Below are 20196 nucleotides of genomic sequence, written 5' to 3'. Positions count from 1 at the left end.
AATACTCCTCACCTCTCTTGAGACAAGGTTCGCCTTTGACCATGATCCTGGATTGGATAAGACAGGTTTTTGCATGAAGCAACCTTCGCAGGGGAACCTAACGCACATTTGATCATGGTTATGGTTACACATCCAGTTCCTTGGATGTGCATCCATGTTTACTCACAATGTTTTTCTGACCTTAAAATGAACATAACCAATCGTCTCGAAATGACTCGAAAGCCCCATTCAGTTAGATAGATATCTTTATTATGGAGGTGAGTGTCTAATTGTTGAAGTTAAAAGTTGCTATGCATCGCATAAAAGAAGAATCTTTACCTACTTTATTAGCCTGTAGCATCTTCGTTATGTAATTACCTACTTACTAGACCAGCAGGGAAGCTTGAGGACAGGACGAATGTTCTAGTTCTTTTACAAACTTTTAACTACCTACATCTTTTAATTGTCCTATTCTAGTGATGGGCAATAACATTGACGTACAGTTGATCGAAGGGCACTAAGATAAAAATGGCATACATTATATGCAAAACTTGTATTTATTTTATACTAGAGTAGGTAGGTATCTACGGCAGCTGCTCTGCCTGCGTGAAAAGAAATATCCCGCTTTTTCCGTTCTCGCTCGATTTTCGGGTAATCCTCTCTTATTGTACGCCAAAGTTATAAAATAATAAAGTGGGCTATGAATTAAAATTTCAGTCAGTCAGTATTATAATCATCTATGGAACCTCCTTTGCTTTAACAGTCGGATGAAATGCTTTGAAATATTGTCGGTTTTTCACACTGGCTGTTATGCGTGGCCTCCTTTCATGCACGAAGCGACGGACGTTACAGCTACTATTACCAACAAAGAGATTTTTCCCTTAATTTCAGAACTTGTAGTATGTAAGAGACGTTTCGTGTGCACTTTTCGGATAAAGACGAGCGTTTTTTTATGTAGGAGCGAGACTGCGAAATGTATCCGAGACCAAGAACTTAACGTACTCCTTCTAAACGTTGTCTACTCTTTTGCGGTTGTCTTTTTTTGGGCCTATTTATCACATTCAAAAAAACATTAGTGGAATCTTTTGATATAGATTGGTAACACTGGCAATAAGTATTGGCAGGGCAGCCATCTTGAATGAAATTTCATGATGGCATAAAGTGTCTTTCTATTTTCCAAATAAAAAGTGAATGAAATTAAAATAAACGGGTTATAATATAAAACGAATGATTTAAAAATTGCATATTTATTAACACATATTTTTTTTCCTATTCTAATTGGAAAGCACTTTGAACTTTTAAAAGATCAGCAATAAAACAAATCAGCTGTTATCCGTCAATCGATGTCAACAAAATTACATAATTTTGTTTAGAAAAACAGTGCAGTCTCCGTTTTTTGAGTGTCATTTTGAAATTGGCAATATGTGCAAACATCCAAAAGTTTTTGTGGACAAATTCGTATAGTATATGTGCGCCCTACGACTTGCAAACATTAGCGACTTTTTGTATGATGTAGTCCAATAAATTTTTGTTAGTCATGGCTCAAAACACTTTGATTGAGTGTGGTGGATTTTATTTTATACATAATTTTGATTCTGGAAATCTTGGACACGTCGAAAGAGTTCCCACAGAGTTAATTGGTAAGTTTGTAGTTAAGAATTTTAGTTACAAAATACAAAGTCCAATAGCAATTATATTCCCTCCTAATTGGCAATCTACCTTTGTCTTCATTTAAATTTACAGTATAATTCGTCCCAGCGTTTGCCCTTAATTTGAAGGGTAGTTATATTTAGCTCTAATACTAGTTTGATTAACCTCTGCTGACATACATTAGTCACTTCCTTACATTTTGAGGTCCTATGATTTAGTTCTACAAAAAAATCCATGTTTGTAACTGGTTATCGAAGATCAACTACAAATATGGATTGTAGGTAAAATTTTATTAGGAACAAAATAGTTATAAATATTCAGGTAAGAATATACTTAATACTTCATATTACATTTTAACTAATAAGATTATAAAGTTATTGACCTTAAGAATAAATAGACACAAAACTAAATTTTAAAAGTTTACTGACAGAAAAAAAATATATTATACTTAATTATTATTTCTTGTTTGTTCACAATTTAAATGGTATTGTTTACACAGCTCCAAGTATAAACTCCAAGAACAATGTATCGGAGACACCGGACTATGAGTTTAACTTGTGGACGCGGCCTGATTGTGCGGGCACAGAGTTTGAGAATGGCAACCGCACTTGGTTCTACTTTGGTGTGCAAGCTAGTGAGAGTAATGTTTTGGTATGAATTTTATTTCACTTTATAAATTGAATTTAAAGTTTCTTATGCCATAAGTAACTTTTATACTTAGGACCTAATCTTATATTTTTTACATTTACATACATATAGTCACATCCACATCCCTTGTGGGGTTGACAGAGACAACAACAGAGATTCAGCTTTTTGGCTTAATGATAGAATTGAGATTCAAATATTGACAGTTTGCTAGGCCATCGCCTAAAAGAAGAATCCCAAGTTTTTAACCCTATCCCTTAGTCACCGTTTACGTCATCCATGTGAAAGAGAAGGAGTGGTCGTATTTTTTTTAATGGTGCTTGGGCACCACATGGCAGTTTTTACATTTACCTGCTCTTTTAACATGAACAAGATTTCATAAGAGGGTAATACCAAGAAATCAGATAAAAAGAAAAGTGACTTGGCATCCTAAAAAAAATTATGGAAGGATATTTCTTATTTTAAACCACTCAACCAATATCTATGAAATTTTACTTATATTTATTAATACTTTTTATACACTCGATATTTAGCTAATTAATATATTCTGTCTAGGTGCGACTTAACTTGATCAACCTTAACAAGCAAGGCAAGATGTACAATCAGGGCATGGCACCGGTGACGCGGACCTTACCGGGGAAGCCGCAGTGGGAAAGGATAAGAGATCGACCCATTCACTCGGTAAACTGATACTGCTTAAAGCTTTCCTATCGTATTTATTTTATTTTTCAGCCTTAGTCACACATTGAGAAATATTATTATTTACATACATACATGTCCATATCCCTTGCGGGGTAGACAGAGTCAACAGTCTTGAAAAGACTGAATGGCCACGTTCAGCTATTTGGCTTAAAGATAGAAATGAGATTCAAATAGTGACAGGTTGCTAGCCCATCGCCTAAAAAAAGAATCCCAAGTTTGTAAGCCTATCCCTTAGTCGCCTTTTACGACATCCATGAGAAAGAGATGGAGTGGTCCAATTCTTTTATGTATTGGTGCCGGGAACCCACACACTGCAGGTAAAAGCTGGGTCATTTATTGGGCTATTTGGGTGTTTCAAACATTAGGCCGTTCGCCGTTTTACTTTGTGTAAGTAGACATATTTGTCAAACATTCACAATAACCTGAATCTAATAAACAAACTCTATGACAGACGGACGACAACACCTTCACCCTAAGCTTCAAATACCGCACGGCAGAGAACCAGAAAGCGACCACGTTCTTCGCGTTCACGTACCCCTTCTCTTTCGCCGAGCTCCAAATCGCTTTGAACTCCATTGATTTGAAGATGCTACCATTGCCGGCGCCGGTGACCCCAGACGACATATACTACTGTAGGGAGTGCCTCATTTATTCCCTTGAAGGTTGGTTAAATTGATCTCACCTTTTTTCGATAAAAAAAAAAGTCCATTACACCATTGCAGCCTTTATGTTGTTGTAGAACATCCTGAGTAGTCAGGATGTACTACATTCAAAATGATTAAGAAAAAACAAAAAAAATAAGATAACCACAAATAGTTTTACTTTTCAAATCCAAGGAAGAAGATATTCCAAAGATTTATTAATTGAAAATTATTTTTTATTCTTATTAATTACATGACGACTGTATCCCTTCTAGGCCAAAAGTCATTTGAATTCAGATACGACGACGCTTTATGTCTAAAAACTCCACTTTTCTTCGTAGTGAGTTTTACCTGAGTGGAGTTGAAAATATTGAATCTTTCAAATAATATTATAAGAGTATTTTTTTAACCGTCTTGTAGGCAGGCGAGTGGATCTGCTCACGATAAGTTCCCATCATGGCATTACGAACGAACGAGAGGATAGGCTCAAAAACCTATTCCCAGACAACCAAGAGAGGCCATTCAAGTTCCAAAACAAAAAGGTAAGTTTTGCTAGCTCCCGTAACAAGGCACGCGCGACGTCGTTTTTATCGCGCGAGAAACTATCGCTGTTTCGCTTTTATTATGACGTGAAACGGAACAGCGGTTGCATTTCGAGCGATAAAAACGGCGTCGCCCGTGCCATGTTACGTGGGAAGGTTATTGAAGTCTAGGCATTTAATCATTACTTTTCTATAATTGCGAAAAAGGCCTGGTTTATCGTCTGTTGTTCTGCACATTTGAGAAACAGAAAGAGTTGAGATCATCAAATATTAAAGTAAATCTTAGGCTTTGAAATGGAGAGTAGGTACAATTGAGACAAGGAAATAGATTTATTATTTATTGTTTTATTCAATCTGTATAATTTTTCGTATATATTTATTTACAATTTTAAAACTCATGAAGATAATTACCTACATATCACATGAGAATAAAAAGACCAAGTTAAACTTGCCGATTGTAATGACAAAAATGTCACAAACACCTGCATTACGTTTTCTTCGTCAGGTGATTTTCATATCGGCCCGCGTGCACCCCGGGGAAACACCGTCGAGTTTCGTCTTCAACGGGTTCCTCAACCTCCTACTAACGAGACACGATCCGATAGCGATACAACTGCGCAAACATTACGTGTTCAAAATGATCCCGTTTCTAAACCCGGACGGGGTCGCTCGCGGTCACTACCGCACGGACACGAGGGGGGTTAACTTGAACCGCGTGTATCTTAACCCATCGCTGACGTATCATCCTACGGTGTACGCGTCCAGGGCTTTGATCAGGTATTATTTATAATATTTCTCTATAATTTGTTACGTGAAAAACATAAAATGTAAACAAACTTGATTATCTGTTCACCAAAATAAAAAAAATTATTATTTTTACATGAGAAAGTAATGCCTAAAAGCTATTTCCAAAAGTAATTATCGCGTTATGAATATTAAAATAAATAACTAATGTAGGTAAGTTGGAACCTTTTTATCTAAACTAAAGACCAGTATTTTCCAGGTACTACCATTATGGTTGTGAAAAAGAAGATAACTGCGAGGACAGCAAGAGTTTTATTTCGCGAAGTATTCAAAACATCAACGAGAGCTCGGAGGTGCGTAATATTGTGAACAGGAAAAACGCTACAAAAATTTAAAGAATAAATTCTTTATGACAAGAAAATCCAGTCTCAAAAAGACTGAATGGCCATATTCAGCTATAAATTACTTATTAGGACAAGTCTCTTTGATCGATTTAAAAGTTTTTTTTTTAATTATACAGATAATAGAAAACAAAAAGAAAAAGAACCCGAGTGCACTAAAAGCGAACGTCAAGGAGAAGGCCGGCAAGACTCCCGCCACTAAATCCACCACCACCATCAAACAGCCTTCTAACGACTCCAACAAGAAGGAGAGCAAGTCTTCTGGCGGAGAGACTTCCCAGTTAGTTGAACAGGTAAGCAAACCATAATTACTTCCAGGAAATTTTAGCCAGTGTACGAGTATTGTTGAAAAGGTGGTCAGAAGACTAACACTAAATCCACAAAACCTTAAAACGCCTTTAACAAGAAAGAAAGCAAGTCTTCTGGTGGAGAAAGTTCCCAGTTAGTTGAACAGGTAAGCAAACCATAACAACTACTAGGAAATGTTAGCCAGTGTATTGTTGAAAAGGAGGTCAGAAGGCAGAAGGCTGGCACTAAATCCACGAAACCTTAAAACGGCTCTAACAAGAAAGAAAGCAAGTCTTCTAGCGGAAGAACTTTCACTTAGTTGAACAGGTAAAACATATTACTAGTAAATGACAGTGTATTGTCAAAATGTTGTTCGGAAGTCTGATTCTAAATCTACCACTACCACCCAACAGTCCTTTGACTACTCTATAATGAAATAATTCATGTACCGGGAAATATTTGTCAGTGTCCCTTCGATAACTAATTCATTTATATTATGAAAATTCCTCTGTATTTTACCTAATTTGTATAGGCGCTATTGCATGCAAAACATTTCCAATAAAGCTTAGATCATTTCAATATTGTTCCTTGACGTCAGCACGAAACTTTAATAAATTCAGGATTATGCATATCGTTATCTTAGTGCAGTTATCATGTCTGAGCCGATTACCCGCTACTAGTTGAACTTATTGAGGTAACTTGAGCGGAAAAGCTTATGCAAATTGACGATAACCTTATCAGAATGCGAGCTGAATATAGTAATCGGAGTAATATTAGGACTAGTGCTAACTTGCCTTTTGTTGTAGATTTTATGTAAAGACTCAAATTTTGGATTGCATACTAACACTTACATATATTTTGCTTAATGCATATTATTACCGATTTTCCTTATATCACTTGAAACGACGCTGTCGCTTTCTTTTAATTTGCAAAAAATAATATCCATTCTTCTTTTACGCAACCAGCAACTTTTCACTAATTGAATCCCAAATGCATCATAAGCCATCCAGCTAAAGGTGGCCTTACAGTATCTTCGAGACTGTTGGCTTTGTCTATCCCGTAAGGGATAAAGGCGTCATATAATTTAGAATAATATATTTATTTTAATTTGTATTCGTATATACCCCATTGATATACATCACTTTGGAAAGTCCTATCATACACCTACGATATGATGAGTCAATATCGTGACCACGTTTGAGAAACTAGGTGCTAACATTCCTCCAATTCCAGGTATACGACATGAAGCTCCAAGAGATGCCGTCGCAGACCAGCAACGACACTTCCTCCAAATCGAACGGTCCCGAGCCATCTCTCCTCAACGACTCGGTTCTCCGTACATGCCTCGGCTCAGACGTCCATGTCAGCACCAGCGAGGAATTGATACTGCAAGGGAGCAATCCCTTGAGGCCGCTAAGGGATACTCTGAAAAACAGTATAAGCTTGTTGATGGAGACCAATTCTTCTATAGCCGGGTATGATTCAGTATTTTTTTATTGTAGTCTTCATTCTCCTATTACTATTCGAACCTTAATTCTAGCATTAATCTATCCAACTGGACTTGGATATTCAGTCCCTTCGAGACTGTTAGTTTTGTCTACTCCATAAGGGATAAAGGCACATTCACATGACTAATTTTGCATGCATTAGCGAATGTCAAAATATATTTGTGACATCCCTATTTAACTTAGGTCCTTATACAAGATTTTTAAATGTATTTCATAACGTCTTTTTCTGAACAGGGACAGCCAATCGGTGCTAGCGAAGCAGTCCCGAGTATCGAACGTGCGCATCGGCTGGTGTCGGTCATGTCGCGCGGCGGTCAGCAAGCTGGAGGACACCATGCCCGGCATCACCAGCCTGGTGCCCGGCTACAGCCAGGCGGTGAGTGCTGCTTGTTGTGTGTCTCTCAACATCGGCTGGTGTCGGTCATGTCGCGGGGGCAGCAAGCTGGAGGACACCATGCCCGGCATCACCAGCCTGGTGCCCGGCTACAGCCAGGCGGTGAGTGCTGCTTGTTGTGTGTCTCTCAACATCGGCTGGTGTCGGTCATGTCGCGGGGGCAGCAAGCTGGAGGACACCATGCCCGGCATCACCAGCCTGGTGCCCGGCTACAGCCAGGCGGTGAGTGCTGCTTGTTGTGTGTCTCTCAACATCGGCTGGTGTCGGTCATGTCGCGGGGGCAGCAAGCTGGAGGACACCATGCCCGGCATCACCAGCCTGGTGCCCGGCTACAGCCAGGCGGTGAGTGCTGCTTGTTGTGTGTCTCTCAACATCGGCTGGTGTCGGTCATGTCGCGGGGGCAGCAAGCTGGAGGACACCATGCCCGGCATCACCAGCCTGGTGCCCGGCTACAGCCAGGCGGTGAGTGCTGCTTGTTGTGTGTCTCTCAACATCGGCTGGTGTCGGTCATGTCGCGGGGGCAGCAAGCTGGAGGACACCATGCCCGGCATCACCAGCCTGGTGCCCGGCTACAGCCAGGCGGTGAGTGCTGCTTGTTGTGTGTCTCTCAACATCGGCTGGTGTCGGTCATGTCGCGGGGGCAGCAAGCTGGAGGACACCATGCCCGGCATCACCAGCCTGGTGCCCGGCTACAGCCAGGCGGTGAGTGCTGCTTGTTGTGTGTCTCTCAACATCGGCTGGTGTCGGTCATGTCGCGGGGGCAGCAAGCTGGAGGACACCATGCCCGGCATCACCAGCCTGGTGCCCGGCTACAGCCAGGCGGTGAGTGCTGCTTGTTGTGTGTCTCTCAACATCGGCTGGTGTCGGTCATGTCGCGGGGGCAGCAAGCTGGAGGACACCATGCCCGGCATCACCAGCCTGGTGCCCGGCTACAGCCAGGCGGTGAGTGCTGCTTGTTGTGTGTCTCTCAACATCGGCTGGTGTCGGTCATGTCGCGGGGGCAGCAAGCTGGAGGACACCATGCCCGGCATCACCAGCCTGGTGCCCGGCTACAGCCAGGCGGTGAGTGCTGCTTGTTGTGTGTCTCTCAACATCGGCTGGTGTCGGTCATGTCGCGGGGGCAGCAAGCTGGAGGACACCATGCCCGGCATCACCAGCCTGGTGCCCGGCTACAGCCAGGCGGTGAGTGCTGCTTGTTGTGTGTCTCTCAACATCGGCTGGTGTCGGTCATGTCGCGGGGGCAGCAGGCTGGAGGACACCATGCCCGGCATCACCAGCCTGGTGCCCGGCTACAGCCAGGCGGTGAGTGCTGCTTGTTGTGTGTCTCTCAACATCGGCTGGTGTCGGTCATGTCGCGGGGGCAGCAAGCTGGAGGACACCATGCCCGGCATCACCAGCCTGGTGCCCGGCTACAGCCAGGCGGTGAGTGCTGCTTGTTGTGTGTCTCTCAACATCGGCTGGTGTCGGTCATGTCGCGGGGGCAGCAAGCTGGAGGACACCATGCCCGGCATCACCAGCCTGGTGCCCGGCTACAGCCAGGCGGTGAGTGCTGCTTGTTGTGTGTCTCTCAACATCGTGGAAATATATAATATACGCTCCAATTAAATAAAATTAAACAATAAAATTTAATGAAAAAGATTTTTTAATCAAAAAACGTTTTTGAAAATATAATCCCACCAAAATCATTTTCATGATAAATGGTACCAAGACGAGTTATATAGTAACGATGAAAAGATGTCAGATCTAAGGTAGAGCCAAGATTCTTGATCTTTGCGCCTTACTTCACCAGACCTAACTTCAACCGTCACGAAGGTTTCATACGCTTATTATGTGATAAACAAAACGGCCGAGCCACACGATGGAAAAATTGTTTACCTTATACCAATATCATTTTTTGTTTTCCATTTCGAACCCTCCCTATTCTGCCTATCCCTCATCCCGCCTCCTCCGCAGGGCCGCGAGGTGTCCCCCACCTACCACACCAGCATTGAAGAATACAGAGAGCACCAGAAACAGCAGTTAGACGAGCGGGAACGCTATGTTAGTAGAACATAAAACACGATTTATAAATCAAATATAGTATACATAATAGACACGTCTATACCCATTGCGAAGTAAACAGGGCCAACAGTCTCGAAATGACTGAAAGGCTGCTGATGGAATTGAGATTCAAAAAGTGATAGGTTGCTAGCCCATCGCCTACAAGTAGAATCCCAAATTTTAGCCTTTACCTTAGCCACTTTTTACGTCATCCATTGGTAAGATGTGGAAAGTCTATCAAATCTAAAGTGTCGCGAACCACACGACAAATAAATAAAGTAGTAAAAATAATAAACAAAAATACGTAAGTTAAGTATATCTACTTTCTCTGAGTACTTTTTTCTTTTTCTTCTCAACTGTCTTAACAGCATTAACTGCGACTGATTTCTCAAATGATAAATTGTAATATCGAGAAACAAAAACAAAGACAGCATGCTACCTTAACGTCCCGACACCAATACGGTTTTTCACTAGTAAAAACTTTTTCCACTAGTAGCATCCTACAGCATCCACGGGAAGAGGTACACCAACCTAAGCCCGTCAGTTGTGCTTGCGATGTATAAGTTAATAGTTATTTATAGTAGAGAACATCGCACATTTCTTATGATGTCTATCGATGTTCGATTCCACATAAAATGCAAGCTTTACATCTGAAAATAAAACACACAATTAAATGGGTCTGTCCATCATATTGACGTACAAAATAAAGAAGTGAAGATTGCAAAGATAGCAAAATGTAGGCCAATTCACAGATATTTTACAGAAATAATGAAGTACCCGTAGTAACATATGCAACACGCGAGTCTTTCAATACTGCATGTATTTTACTTTTTATGAGTTTGGTATTAAAAGATTTTTATATTTTTAGAAATTTTCTATAGTTGGAATTTTTTTTCTTAATCTTTGAATATTTTTTCAACTTAGATGCAAGAACATGCATCGATGGAGAAAGGCGACGTCGTGTATTTCTGCACAAATTGCTTCAAGAAATATTATCTGAGTGAACAGGATGAAGAAATTGTAAGTATTAATCTGTCAATTAACTTTATTTGATTTTAATTTCAGAATTGTGTCAGATACGAAAGTCGCCTCATACCTATTTACTTAGACTTAGCCTTAAATTCAGTTTTATTTGTCTTGCGGTTTTTGTAGACTAAATAACACCACGTCTTCTCTTCTTGTGGAAGCCTTGAGGCAACTTTAAGGCGAAAGTTCAAACAGTCTACGTAGTAACGTTTAACATACATACTACCATATGTCAAATCTTTTCACAGCGTATTAAGTATTCGTTGTAAGTTAGCCAATCTCCTCGAACTTTCAACCCATAAGCCGAGTATGCTATAGTATAAATGAGAAGATTAAAAGTGGCCTTTGTCACTAAACAATCTCTTGTTCTTCGCTCTTGGCAAAGAGATTGTGGTCACATCTCAAGCGGACACAACTTTTTACACGATTCCCCGACATCTCTCGCTTATAGGTTTATACGCAGTTTCGCCATTTTGGCCGCCATGGTAACTCAGTTCCCAATCTCGGCCATACTACAATATGTTTGCTAAGATATAAAACTGTAATGACAAAATATACATTAATATATTTTTTTTATTTTAGAAAGTAACAGAACCCACAATATCGACTAACAGCGTTGCCATATCCGCTACGTCGGAGCGAACAGTGGAACGCGTCGACCCCGACTGCACCGGGGATGCGCAGGCGCCGGCCAGCGTTAGTTCGCGCACCGTACAGGTACTGGCGGAGTCATTACATTAGTATTGTATAAATTATAATCTGTTATATTATGCACTCCAAATTAAATATTTTAATTTAGTCACTGGCATTTAGTATATAATTTGTAATATCATTTTGCTAAGGAAATCTACAAAAGACGTCGTGAAACAAGATGACCCAAGAAACTCAGTATTATTGACCGTAGTACCTACTGAATTAGTCTCATTTGGTTTAAGAAGCCTTTTTGCGAAAAAACGTTTGGAAATTATTCGACGCTAACATATTATCGTTTAGTACCAAATTGACACTCTTTATTTCATTGAAGATGTTATGTAAAGTTCTCAAAATAAAAGAATACTTATCACCAGCAACCCGCCAAAGATGAGAAACCTAACCCCGCGCCCCGGCCCAAGAAGAAACAGGCCTCCCCTCCGCCGCAGAAGAAAGAAAACCACAAGGAATATAAGGAACCAGAGTCTGGACTATATCTCTACATTGATCTACACGGACACGCCTCCAAGAAAGGTCAGTGATTGTAACATGACAAGTTAACCAATTAGGTTAATTACACAAATAAAAAAGGGATGTGATTGGTTGGTTTCAGAAGATATATTTTACAAATACATTATCTTAAAAGTCCGTCGTACATGTACTCACAATAAAAATATAACGATAACGAACGATAAAAGACCAAAGACAAAAAGAAGTTTTGTGTGAAAGAACACCAACCAAATGGTCGGAAGTTATTTGGGTCTATCTCTATATCTATCTATCTTATTTCTAAACCTGGACCAATAGACCAATTTTGAGCAATAAAGGCACCATATGAACTATACAGGTATTAAGCACGCACGTAAAGTACCTTTATTTTATCTCGGACGTATCATGTTTCAATGATCAGTGGTCACCGAACACGTTTAATATCTGTATTATTAATAATGCAACGCGATCGTTTAAAATCAGTTTTGATAATTGTTACTCAAGGTTTGTCTCTTTTGCTCTTTTGCACTTATTTTAGAATGTAGGTATCGATCTGTAAATGAGACGACAAGAAACGTATAAAATTTGATTTGATTGATTGAAGATTTGATTTGATATTATAATTGATTGCAGGCATCTTCATGTACGGCAACCACTTCGACGACCTGGAGAGTTCCGTCGAGTGCATGTTGCTGCCTCGCATCATGTCTCTCAACAACCTGCACTTCCACTTCTCCTCGTGCAATTTCACCGAGAGGAATATGTACCTCAAGTGAGTGAGAGACCTTAAGGATGTCTATTAGTATAAAACCCTACTAGAAGTGTTATGAGTTAGAGTCCCCTATAAAGGTAAGGGAGATCAGGCAGGAGTCGCTTCGTGTCGAATGTCTGAAAACTTAGTCCAGAATTATGTTCAAAATTTGAACCTTCAGAGAGGAGAAAATGTAACTCTTGAACATAAAAAAAGTTTATAATATGACTGGCAACGTCGATAACGTCAACTTCCTCCAATTTCACGGTGAGCCAACGTGCTGTCACCTTCCTCACTCTACACTTTTAGGGTGAGCAGAGAGAGTGAGTGAGAGAGAGAGAGAGTATAGTGAGAGAGAGAGAGAAATGGTATGCGCAGAGATCGGCGCGACGGCATGTCCCGCGAGGGCTCGGGCCGCGTGGCCGTGCTGAAGGCCACGGGGCTGGTGCGCTCGTACACGCTGGAGTGCAACTACAACACGGGCCGCCTCGTCAACGTGCTGCCGCCCGGCGTGCGCGACTGCCCCGCGCCGCCCGCCGCGCCCGCGCAGCCGCCGCCCAAGTACACGCCGCACATCTTCGAAGAGGTAAACCCGTTCCAGGTTTGTGGCCACATGGGTACTAGGAGTAGATGACTTATTGTCGGATGGGTAGTGCTTGGGGCCAGTTTTGCTGATTTCGGTTCCGTTTTTGTACGGTGAAAATTGATTTGTATCGTTTTTAATTACACTACTATGAGATCGATGATTCATAGTATCAATAAAAAGTATGCATACCGCTTAATTTGTATACAATGGATCATCAAAAAATACTACCTGCGACACGTCTAGCATACACAGCTGGCATACTTTTCTATGTGGCCCACTGTACTATACACAGGCGGATTAACTCAAAAATTATCGAATTACCTCGCATGCAGCGATGTTAGCGATACGTTTTATCAAATTTGTGTATACTTTATGATTTTAGTTTTTCACTACCATACAAGAACGCGCGTACAAACGAAATTTTCAAATCATCGAAACTGGTTCAATAGTTATGTAAACTGAGATTGTCTTAAAACATTTGACTGTGTAAACGTCGATATGTCACAAGCTTCTTTCGGGGTACATGATATTTCATGTAGTGGTCATTTTATTTTAGAGTCTATTTCACTGCAGCATTTTACAGGGGCTTGCAAATCAAGCGAAAATTAATTCAAACTTATTCACAAAATATATGTGTGTAACTTCCTCAATTTTTACTTCCATTTCATTATGCTTATTAAATATTATTGTTTAAAGTGATCTGTTCGCAATAAAATCTGAACATTATGCCACTGTCAAAAGATTTAAATTCGATAATTTAAAAAAATATTACCATTTGCTTGACTTGTAACCACTGTATTGAAGTAGGATATGTAGACTCGTGAGGGGCTATTATTATCTTCTGTTGTCACGCGATATATTTTAGAAAAAAAAAACACTTTATAAATAAATATTTCAGGTGAAACACTGTCGCGGTAAGATTCTGGAGGTTTTCGAAGAGATAAGCCCTATGGAGGTTTGTCTTGAGTCTTTCGCACATTGTAATGTAAATATCGTATCCATCACTTAGATGCAGAGAATTACCGAGATATAAAACCACTGAGATATATCCCTATAGATATGTCTGTAGATATCCCGGCCATATACGAACGTACAATTATTATTAAGTTAACGTACAATAATATATTATTGCCAATCTTTTTTTAATATACTCCTTACGGAATTAGAATCATAGTTATGTTAATCTATCTAATATATCGTTAACTTCGAATAAGGAAAGCTAAAAAACTTAACTCATCGTAATCCCTACGAAAAGCAGATAATTTGTAACAATTTATTCAGTTATTTAATTATATTGTAAGACGTACCTACTACCTCCATATGGGCTAAGTTGTTCAGTGGTTTTATACTTCCGCACTAGTACATACAAATAACGCTTTTAGTACTTCCGTATACATATTATGACGGTTAAGTCTGTATATTGAAATACTTCAGAAATCTCCAGATTAATGTCACCGCAGCTTTTAGCACAATAGATCATAATATAGCCCTTATAAGTACAAGGTATTTAAGTACTTAGTTTCAGTTATGAAGTTGATAAACATATAGGTACATTTTCTTTTCAAATTTATAAAACCAAAGCTGTCAAACGGCAGCCATTTTATGTTTCTCTCGCATTTAAAATTTTGGAAGACAAAAGAAAGGTGGCGGCATAAAAAAATTAAAGAAGATTTAATATAATTTATGAGGACGCAAATTCCTTGTATCTATTGGCTCTTCCTTTTCTTGTATCATCTATTTCCTTACAAATAATTGGTAAACAGTATTACCATTTTTAAAAGTTACACCGATTTACGTGCGCAGAAGTCTAATTTTTGTATGACGCGAGAATAGACCAATTGAGCCAATCACAGCGCGCCATTTGAACCTTCGAACTGAACTGTCTGCTATTACAAGAGAGATAGCAGGCAGGAGACATTTGGATTTTAGCTTTCATGTATTTGCAATAAGGTCGTTATTTTATTGAGTTTTCATTCAGTTTGATTTGGAGGTAGGTTTGATTTTACGCTGTCGAATATTGCCGACGCGGCTTATAAAAGTGGTAGTACTTTAGAAGCCATGATCTTATACTTAATATTTGTCTGTTTTAAGTGTAGAAAGAAAATTCATATCAAGGTTATTATAAACTAGCTTAACGCCACCTACAAAAAAATACAGGTTTTCGTAAATCCCACAGGACTTAAAATTTTTACCGGAATTAAAGATTCCCTTTGTCCTTCTCCAGATAACGCATCTTTCGCATTTATAATTTTAATTCGAATTAATAATAAGTTAAGCTTGTATATAACTACCGAGTCGCCTACCAGGTGGGCCGTTCCCTCGGCGCATCGATCCTGGACCTGACGGGACAGCATCCCAACTCGCGCATCCCGTGCTCCGAGCACCGCAACCTGTCCGCCGTGCGCGAGTGGCTCAGAGCTCACACACGCACCATGCGACCTGCTCAGGTGAGAATCTAACGAGTATATCCTCGTTCTATAGTATATTACTTTATTGCCGTTATGGTTATCTTTTCGCAACTACGTCATAGGAAACGTTACATTCAAGCTATTTTTTTAAAATGTTAAAATAAGAACCACACCAAGTCTTGAACATTACAATTAACCAAATTAAAAAGTATTAATGTTATTCTTTTTTTTTTCATTTTTTGACTCTCCTTCATTTTCGCACAATCACAAAATTCTGTGGCACAAGGTAACTAGAAAGTAGCTGTTCCCTCCCTCCTTCCAAACACTTCTTTCCATTGTCTTGTCTTCGAATGCCGTCATCATCCAACCAACTATAGTATCCATCTCTTCCTATTACCCGTCACAATTTATTTCTTAATATATTCCTAACTTTTGTACTGTTTACAAGTTACGAAATAAATCGCAACGTCGTACGTGTTTTGCTTTGTTATATACATACTATACGAATAAAGTTTTCAATCATACATAATGCAACTAACTGCACAAAATTGTTACTTGTTGCTTTTTTATAAATATTTCTTTTATATTATATACTTATTTATTGTAAAAACTTATATACGCATGCTCTGTTCGTTTCTTCTTTCAGCTTTTTGTAGTAACAATTATGTTTAATTTTCAGTGATAAACTACTAAATATATCACCAGCCCCTATAAGTCCCATATTTGACGTGGTAAGAAAAAGTGATTCGTGTCTCAAAATTCGATAAAATAACACCATTAAAGGCACTGCGCAATCGTGTTCTACGTTCTAACAGGAAAAAATACAAATGTTCTACCTGCTGAAATAAACCTTATATTTTGGCTTTGAAGTTTTTTATCTAAATCAGAGCGAATTAAATATCATCGTAAAAATGTCTTCGTCAAGTGATGAATCAATTCATAGACCGGGAATGTAAATATGTTTGATATAAAAATCTATCGAAGATGGCCGCCGCCACAAAATGTCGGACTACATATTTTGTAACGACTACTTCAATATCAGATAAAAGATCTTAAATTGTAGAAACGCTATGACAATTTTTTCGATTTTAATTCGGGGTTTTTCTTTAAGAAAACTCTTGGGAAAGTCCTTTTTTGTCTGACAGACTTCACGAAGGCATATTATACTTTTGCGCAGTGTCATCATACTCAATTTCCATATACTTAATTACTAATATATACCTAAGAGTGTGGTAGAACCTCGGTGAATGAATCACTTTATCTGTCATTGATTTTTACATCTCAAATATACTGGACGACAAGGACACACAATATGCCGTCCCCTTTCATCATCTTACCCCAGTCAATCTGATGCAGTTATAATTAACTTTTGCATACAATTCAGTTTTTTTTTAATTTACTGAAGCGTATCTTATAAACTCCTTAACTCAAAAACGCAGTGAATCACTTGAATAGGTGCGACACGAGTGATCTTATATACATTATTATGATACTGGAAACTTAAGTTGACACAAAATGGCAAAGACCTTCGCAGATGCAACTGTCGCCCTTTATTTTTGCGTGTAAATTTACTTTGCACATAAGTCATCTCCTAATTATAAAGAAGAGAACATAGTGTATTTCACTCTTGGTAATGATAATGAGAGAGAAAGCAATTGCAAGTCCATTGTTGTTCAGATACATGGAGTTTTTTTTTGCTGAAGATTGTATCTCAATTCGAATTATCTTTTCAGCTCGCTATGTCCCGACTACGACCCAAAACGGCGTCTCCTACGCGTGTGCCGTTATATGCTCGTTCCAAAGCAAAGGTAAATTTACCAATGATTCTTTTAATATGTAAGAGAAATAGGTGTTCGACTGAATGTGCAGGTTTCCTCACGATGTTTTCTCTCACCGTAAGAGTACTGATGTCACAATTTCATAACTGTCGTATGTTATCAAAAAGTAAGTAATAATTTTGTATTTTAAAATTTAGAATAACCCAACTATACTATCACTCAGGTGACGGACGAACGCAAAGAAAACACATACGCCGGCGCCAAAACAGACGCCGAGCGGAAACGATCTCCCTCGCGTCTTACACAGCGCGCTTCAGGGCAGGACATCATGAACATGAAGTTCGGCCGCAAGGAGCCCGTCAAGTCCAGCTCGCGCACACGCTACCTTACAGAGAACGAACCCAAACCCAAAACCTTAACCTCCAAGAGACGCAGCATTCTGGCCATCAGGAAACCCAACTCCAGCAAGACTCAAGTTGGCGGAGTCGTCAAAGCGAAAGTCATGAGTAGAAGATCAGCTGATGACACGGAAAGCCCGCGCACGTCGCTCATTTCCGCTAAGATTAGCAAACGCAGCTTCGCAAGATCGGTCCGTGGGGCGGTTCGGTCCAGTAACCGCTGCAGAGCGATGGCGTCGTCCTCGTCGGACGACATGGTGGGCGGGAACTGGGAGGACGTCGCCGGCGGCACCGTGCTGGGGTCGCCGAGCGGCGCGCCGCACCCGGAGCCGCTGTCGCTGGCCGGCAAGAGGCGGCCGTTCCCCAACGCGGCGCCCTCGCACCTCAAGAAGATCCGCCTCAAGACCGGCTTGTAGCGGCCGCGCGCGCCCCGCCCTCGCGCGACGCTAGCGACATCTCTGTACGCTGATGGTAAACTTATAACTCTATCCACATTCTTACTTTGAATAACAGTTGTTCATAATACAGGATAGAAGTCGCATGTGACGATTTTCTAATTTATTTATAGTTTTGCTCAGCGCAAGTATTTTATTAAACGTTAACTATAAACGGCATTTTTGACTTGAAATAAATACAAAGTCAGCATGCCGACTCTGACATACAAAGAACGTCATTAGGATTCTGAATTGGTAGTTTTATCCCGTCAGTATTCTTCATAAAAATACATACTACTACTTAAAAATCATATCTTTTAGACGGAGCATAAAAAAAATTATAAAATTATTATAAAATTCGGAAGTAGACAGGAGTTTATCGTTGGCAGCGTGTCGGGCGAGGGCTAGCTTATTACCCGCGAAAGGTTACCTATAAATATTTCGTATAGTCAACTCTTTATGTATGTTTATATTATAAATACGTATTGAGACTTTTTCGGAGAAACTTACGGGAGGAGACGGGGCAAATGTATTTTAAAGGCATCTTCGTTTTTCTTGATGGTATGTATCATCAAGATATGTTGTTTTGCAATATCGTAAAATTTTAGAAAAAGTAAGTGTGTTTTTGCTCCACCTACTTTATTCGTCAAATTGTGACCCTGTTTGTGATTTCCTAGACGTTTCGAAATTTATTTTCTATGTTATGTTACTGTTGCAATAGCGGTCGTAGAATAGTTCGAATGGGATAGTTCGCCACGTGGTTTATTCTTGTTACAAAGTAAAATTATGAGTGCTAATGTAATTTTTAACGTAGGTTATTTTTGTTACTTTGTAATCTCGGTGTCGGGTGTTGCAGGTTTTTGCAGCACTACGTATGTGCTTGCCATTCGTGATAAATAATTATTTTTTTCGTAGGTTACATTTATTATACACATAGTGGCACTGGGCGTAGTTATACAATATACATAGAGTAATGTGTTTGTCTTTGTCGTTTGATAATTTGTGATCTTCCCGACTGAAAAATTATTGTGTTCGCAAACATAATTTTATTCATGAAATTTCTTACACCGATATTTTTTATTGTTTTTCTTTTTTATTTTAAATGAAAAAAGTTTTCATATAAAAATACAGAAAGTAACTTTACAATGGTTAAAAAGACGAAACATAGTAAATTTAAAAATTTAAATTATTGTAAAGTGTAATCGAAGTAGTATAGGAGCTCCTGGAGCGACATTTTCAAAATATATGATCTCAATGTGAAATTTATAAAGAAACTTTTTTAAAACCGTCATTATAACTCTGTACCTATACTGTAACCTGTTCGTATTTCTTAAACAACCAGAAATTTAAAGAAAAAAAATTAAATGGGTTATAATAGGAACAAAGTCTGTGTGATAAACATAGCTATTATATTGATGGACTTGTAGAATATTATTCACAAAAATAGTATAAGAATTAGGAGTAACTCCAACAATCAACACCCATAGTGCAATAAATTAACAGTAATAATATTGTATATGTGTTTGTAACTGGATTTTTATAAAATTTTATGTAAACGCAAACTTTTGTTATTCGTAATATCATAGTTTTACACCCTTTAAAAATTATATGTAACATAAAAATAAGAAAGGGTTTATTGTAGCAAAAAAAACTGTACGTTATTTCTAAAATAGTAACTATTTATTTGTCTGAAATAATATATTGATTGATGAAAATAAAAATAAACTATGTTCTCACAACCATTCGGTTTTTGATTTCTGACAAACAATAAAAACAAAGATCGTAACTAGGTTTACAAACTGATAATACCATGAGGAACTTCACATTTTTGTGGACAAACTATCTAATGATCAATGAGCGTCGATAGGCGCCAGAATAAATAAGAGCATCTACGCCTAAAATTTAGCCAGAGTACTTCAGACGAAGTGGTCGTATTTGAGAGTACAGTGATTTTTTCCCCTCATACTGTGACCAACGGTCACGCAAAAATATTAAATTTCTTCTGATGGAAGCAATACTAACTTAATGGGAAGCAATGTACAACGTACAATGTACAACAAACATACGTTCAATGCTTATGAGTGACCGCCGATTTTGATGGA

At 39.1% G+C, this 20196-nt stretch overlaps 1 protein-coding gene across 2 annotated transcripts; it reads left to right on the top strand.

Annotated features, from left to right (window-relative positions):
• Positions 1–1107: 1107 nt before the first annotated feature.
• Positions 1108–19828, top strand: LOC106142877 (cytosolic carboxypeptidase-like protein 5). Of its 2 annotated transcripts, XM_060945722.1 has the most exons (19): positions 1108–1619; positions 2129–2280; positions 2830–2955; positions 3428–3638; positions 4038–4159; positions 4665–4936; positions 5163–5256; positions 5424–5597; positions 6826–7067; positions 7335–7476; positions 9448–9534; positions 10459–10554; positions 11143–11277; positions 11628–11784; positions 12373–12511; positions 12869–13076; positions 15383–15523; positions 17218–17292; positions 17486–19828. In XM_060945722.1, exons 1-19 carry the CDS (start codon positions 1517–1519, stop codon positions 18074–18076), a joined length of 3267 nt encoding a protein of 1088 aa, XP_060801705.1. In that variant the 5' UTR covers positions 1108–1516; the 3' UTR covers positions 18077–19828. The 2 variants fall into 2 exon arrangements, with proteins under 2 accessions (XP_060801705.1, XP_060801706.1); XM_060945723.1 differs by lacking the exon at positions 9448–9534.
• Positions 19829–20196: the final 368 nt, after the last annotated feature.

This window comes from Amyelois transitella, chromosome 9, assembly GCF_032362555.1.
Source record: "Amyelois transitella isolate CPQ chromosome 9, ilAmyTran1.1, whole genome shotgun sequence".
In the NCBI taxonomy this organism is placed as follows: Eukaryota; Metazoa; Arthropoda; class Insecta; order Lepidoptera; family Pyralidae; genus Amyelois; species Amyelois transitella.
Note: the sequence above shows the minus strand (reverse complement) of the source record. Positions and strands in the feature narration are given on the sequence as shown.

What these genes read in the sequence shown, in the direction of transcription:
- LOC106142877 (XM_060945722.1), top strand. Translation starts at nt 1,517, where the DNA reads ATGGCTCAAAACACTTTGATTGAGTGTGGTGGATTTTATTTTATACAT. An exon ending in GAGAGGAATATGTACCTCAA is followed by an intron (nt 12,512 to 12,868) that starts GTGAGTGAGAGA and finishes TGGTATGCGCAG; the next exon opens with AGATCGGCGCGACGGCATGT. An exon ending in ATGCTCGTTCCAAAGCAAAG is followed by an intron (nt 17,293 to 17,485) that starts GTAAATTTACCA and finishes ACTATCACTCAG; the next exon opens with GTGACGGACGAACGCAAAGA.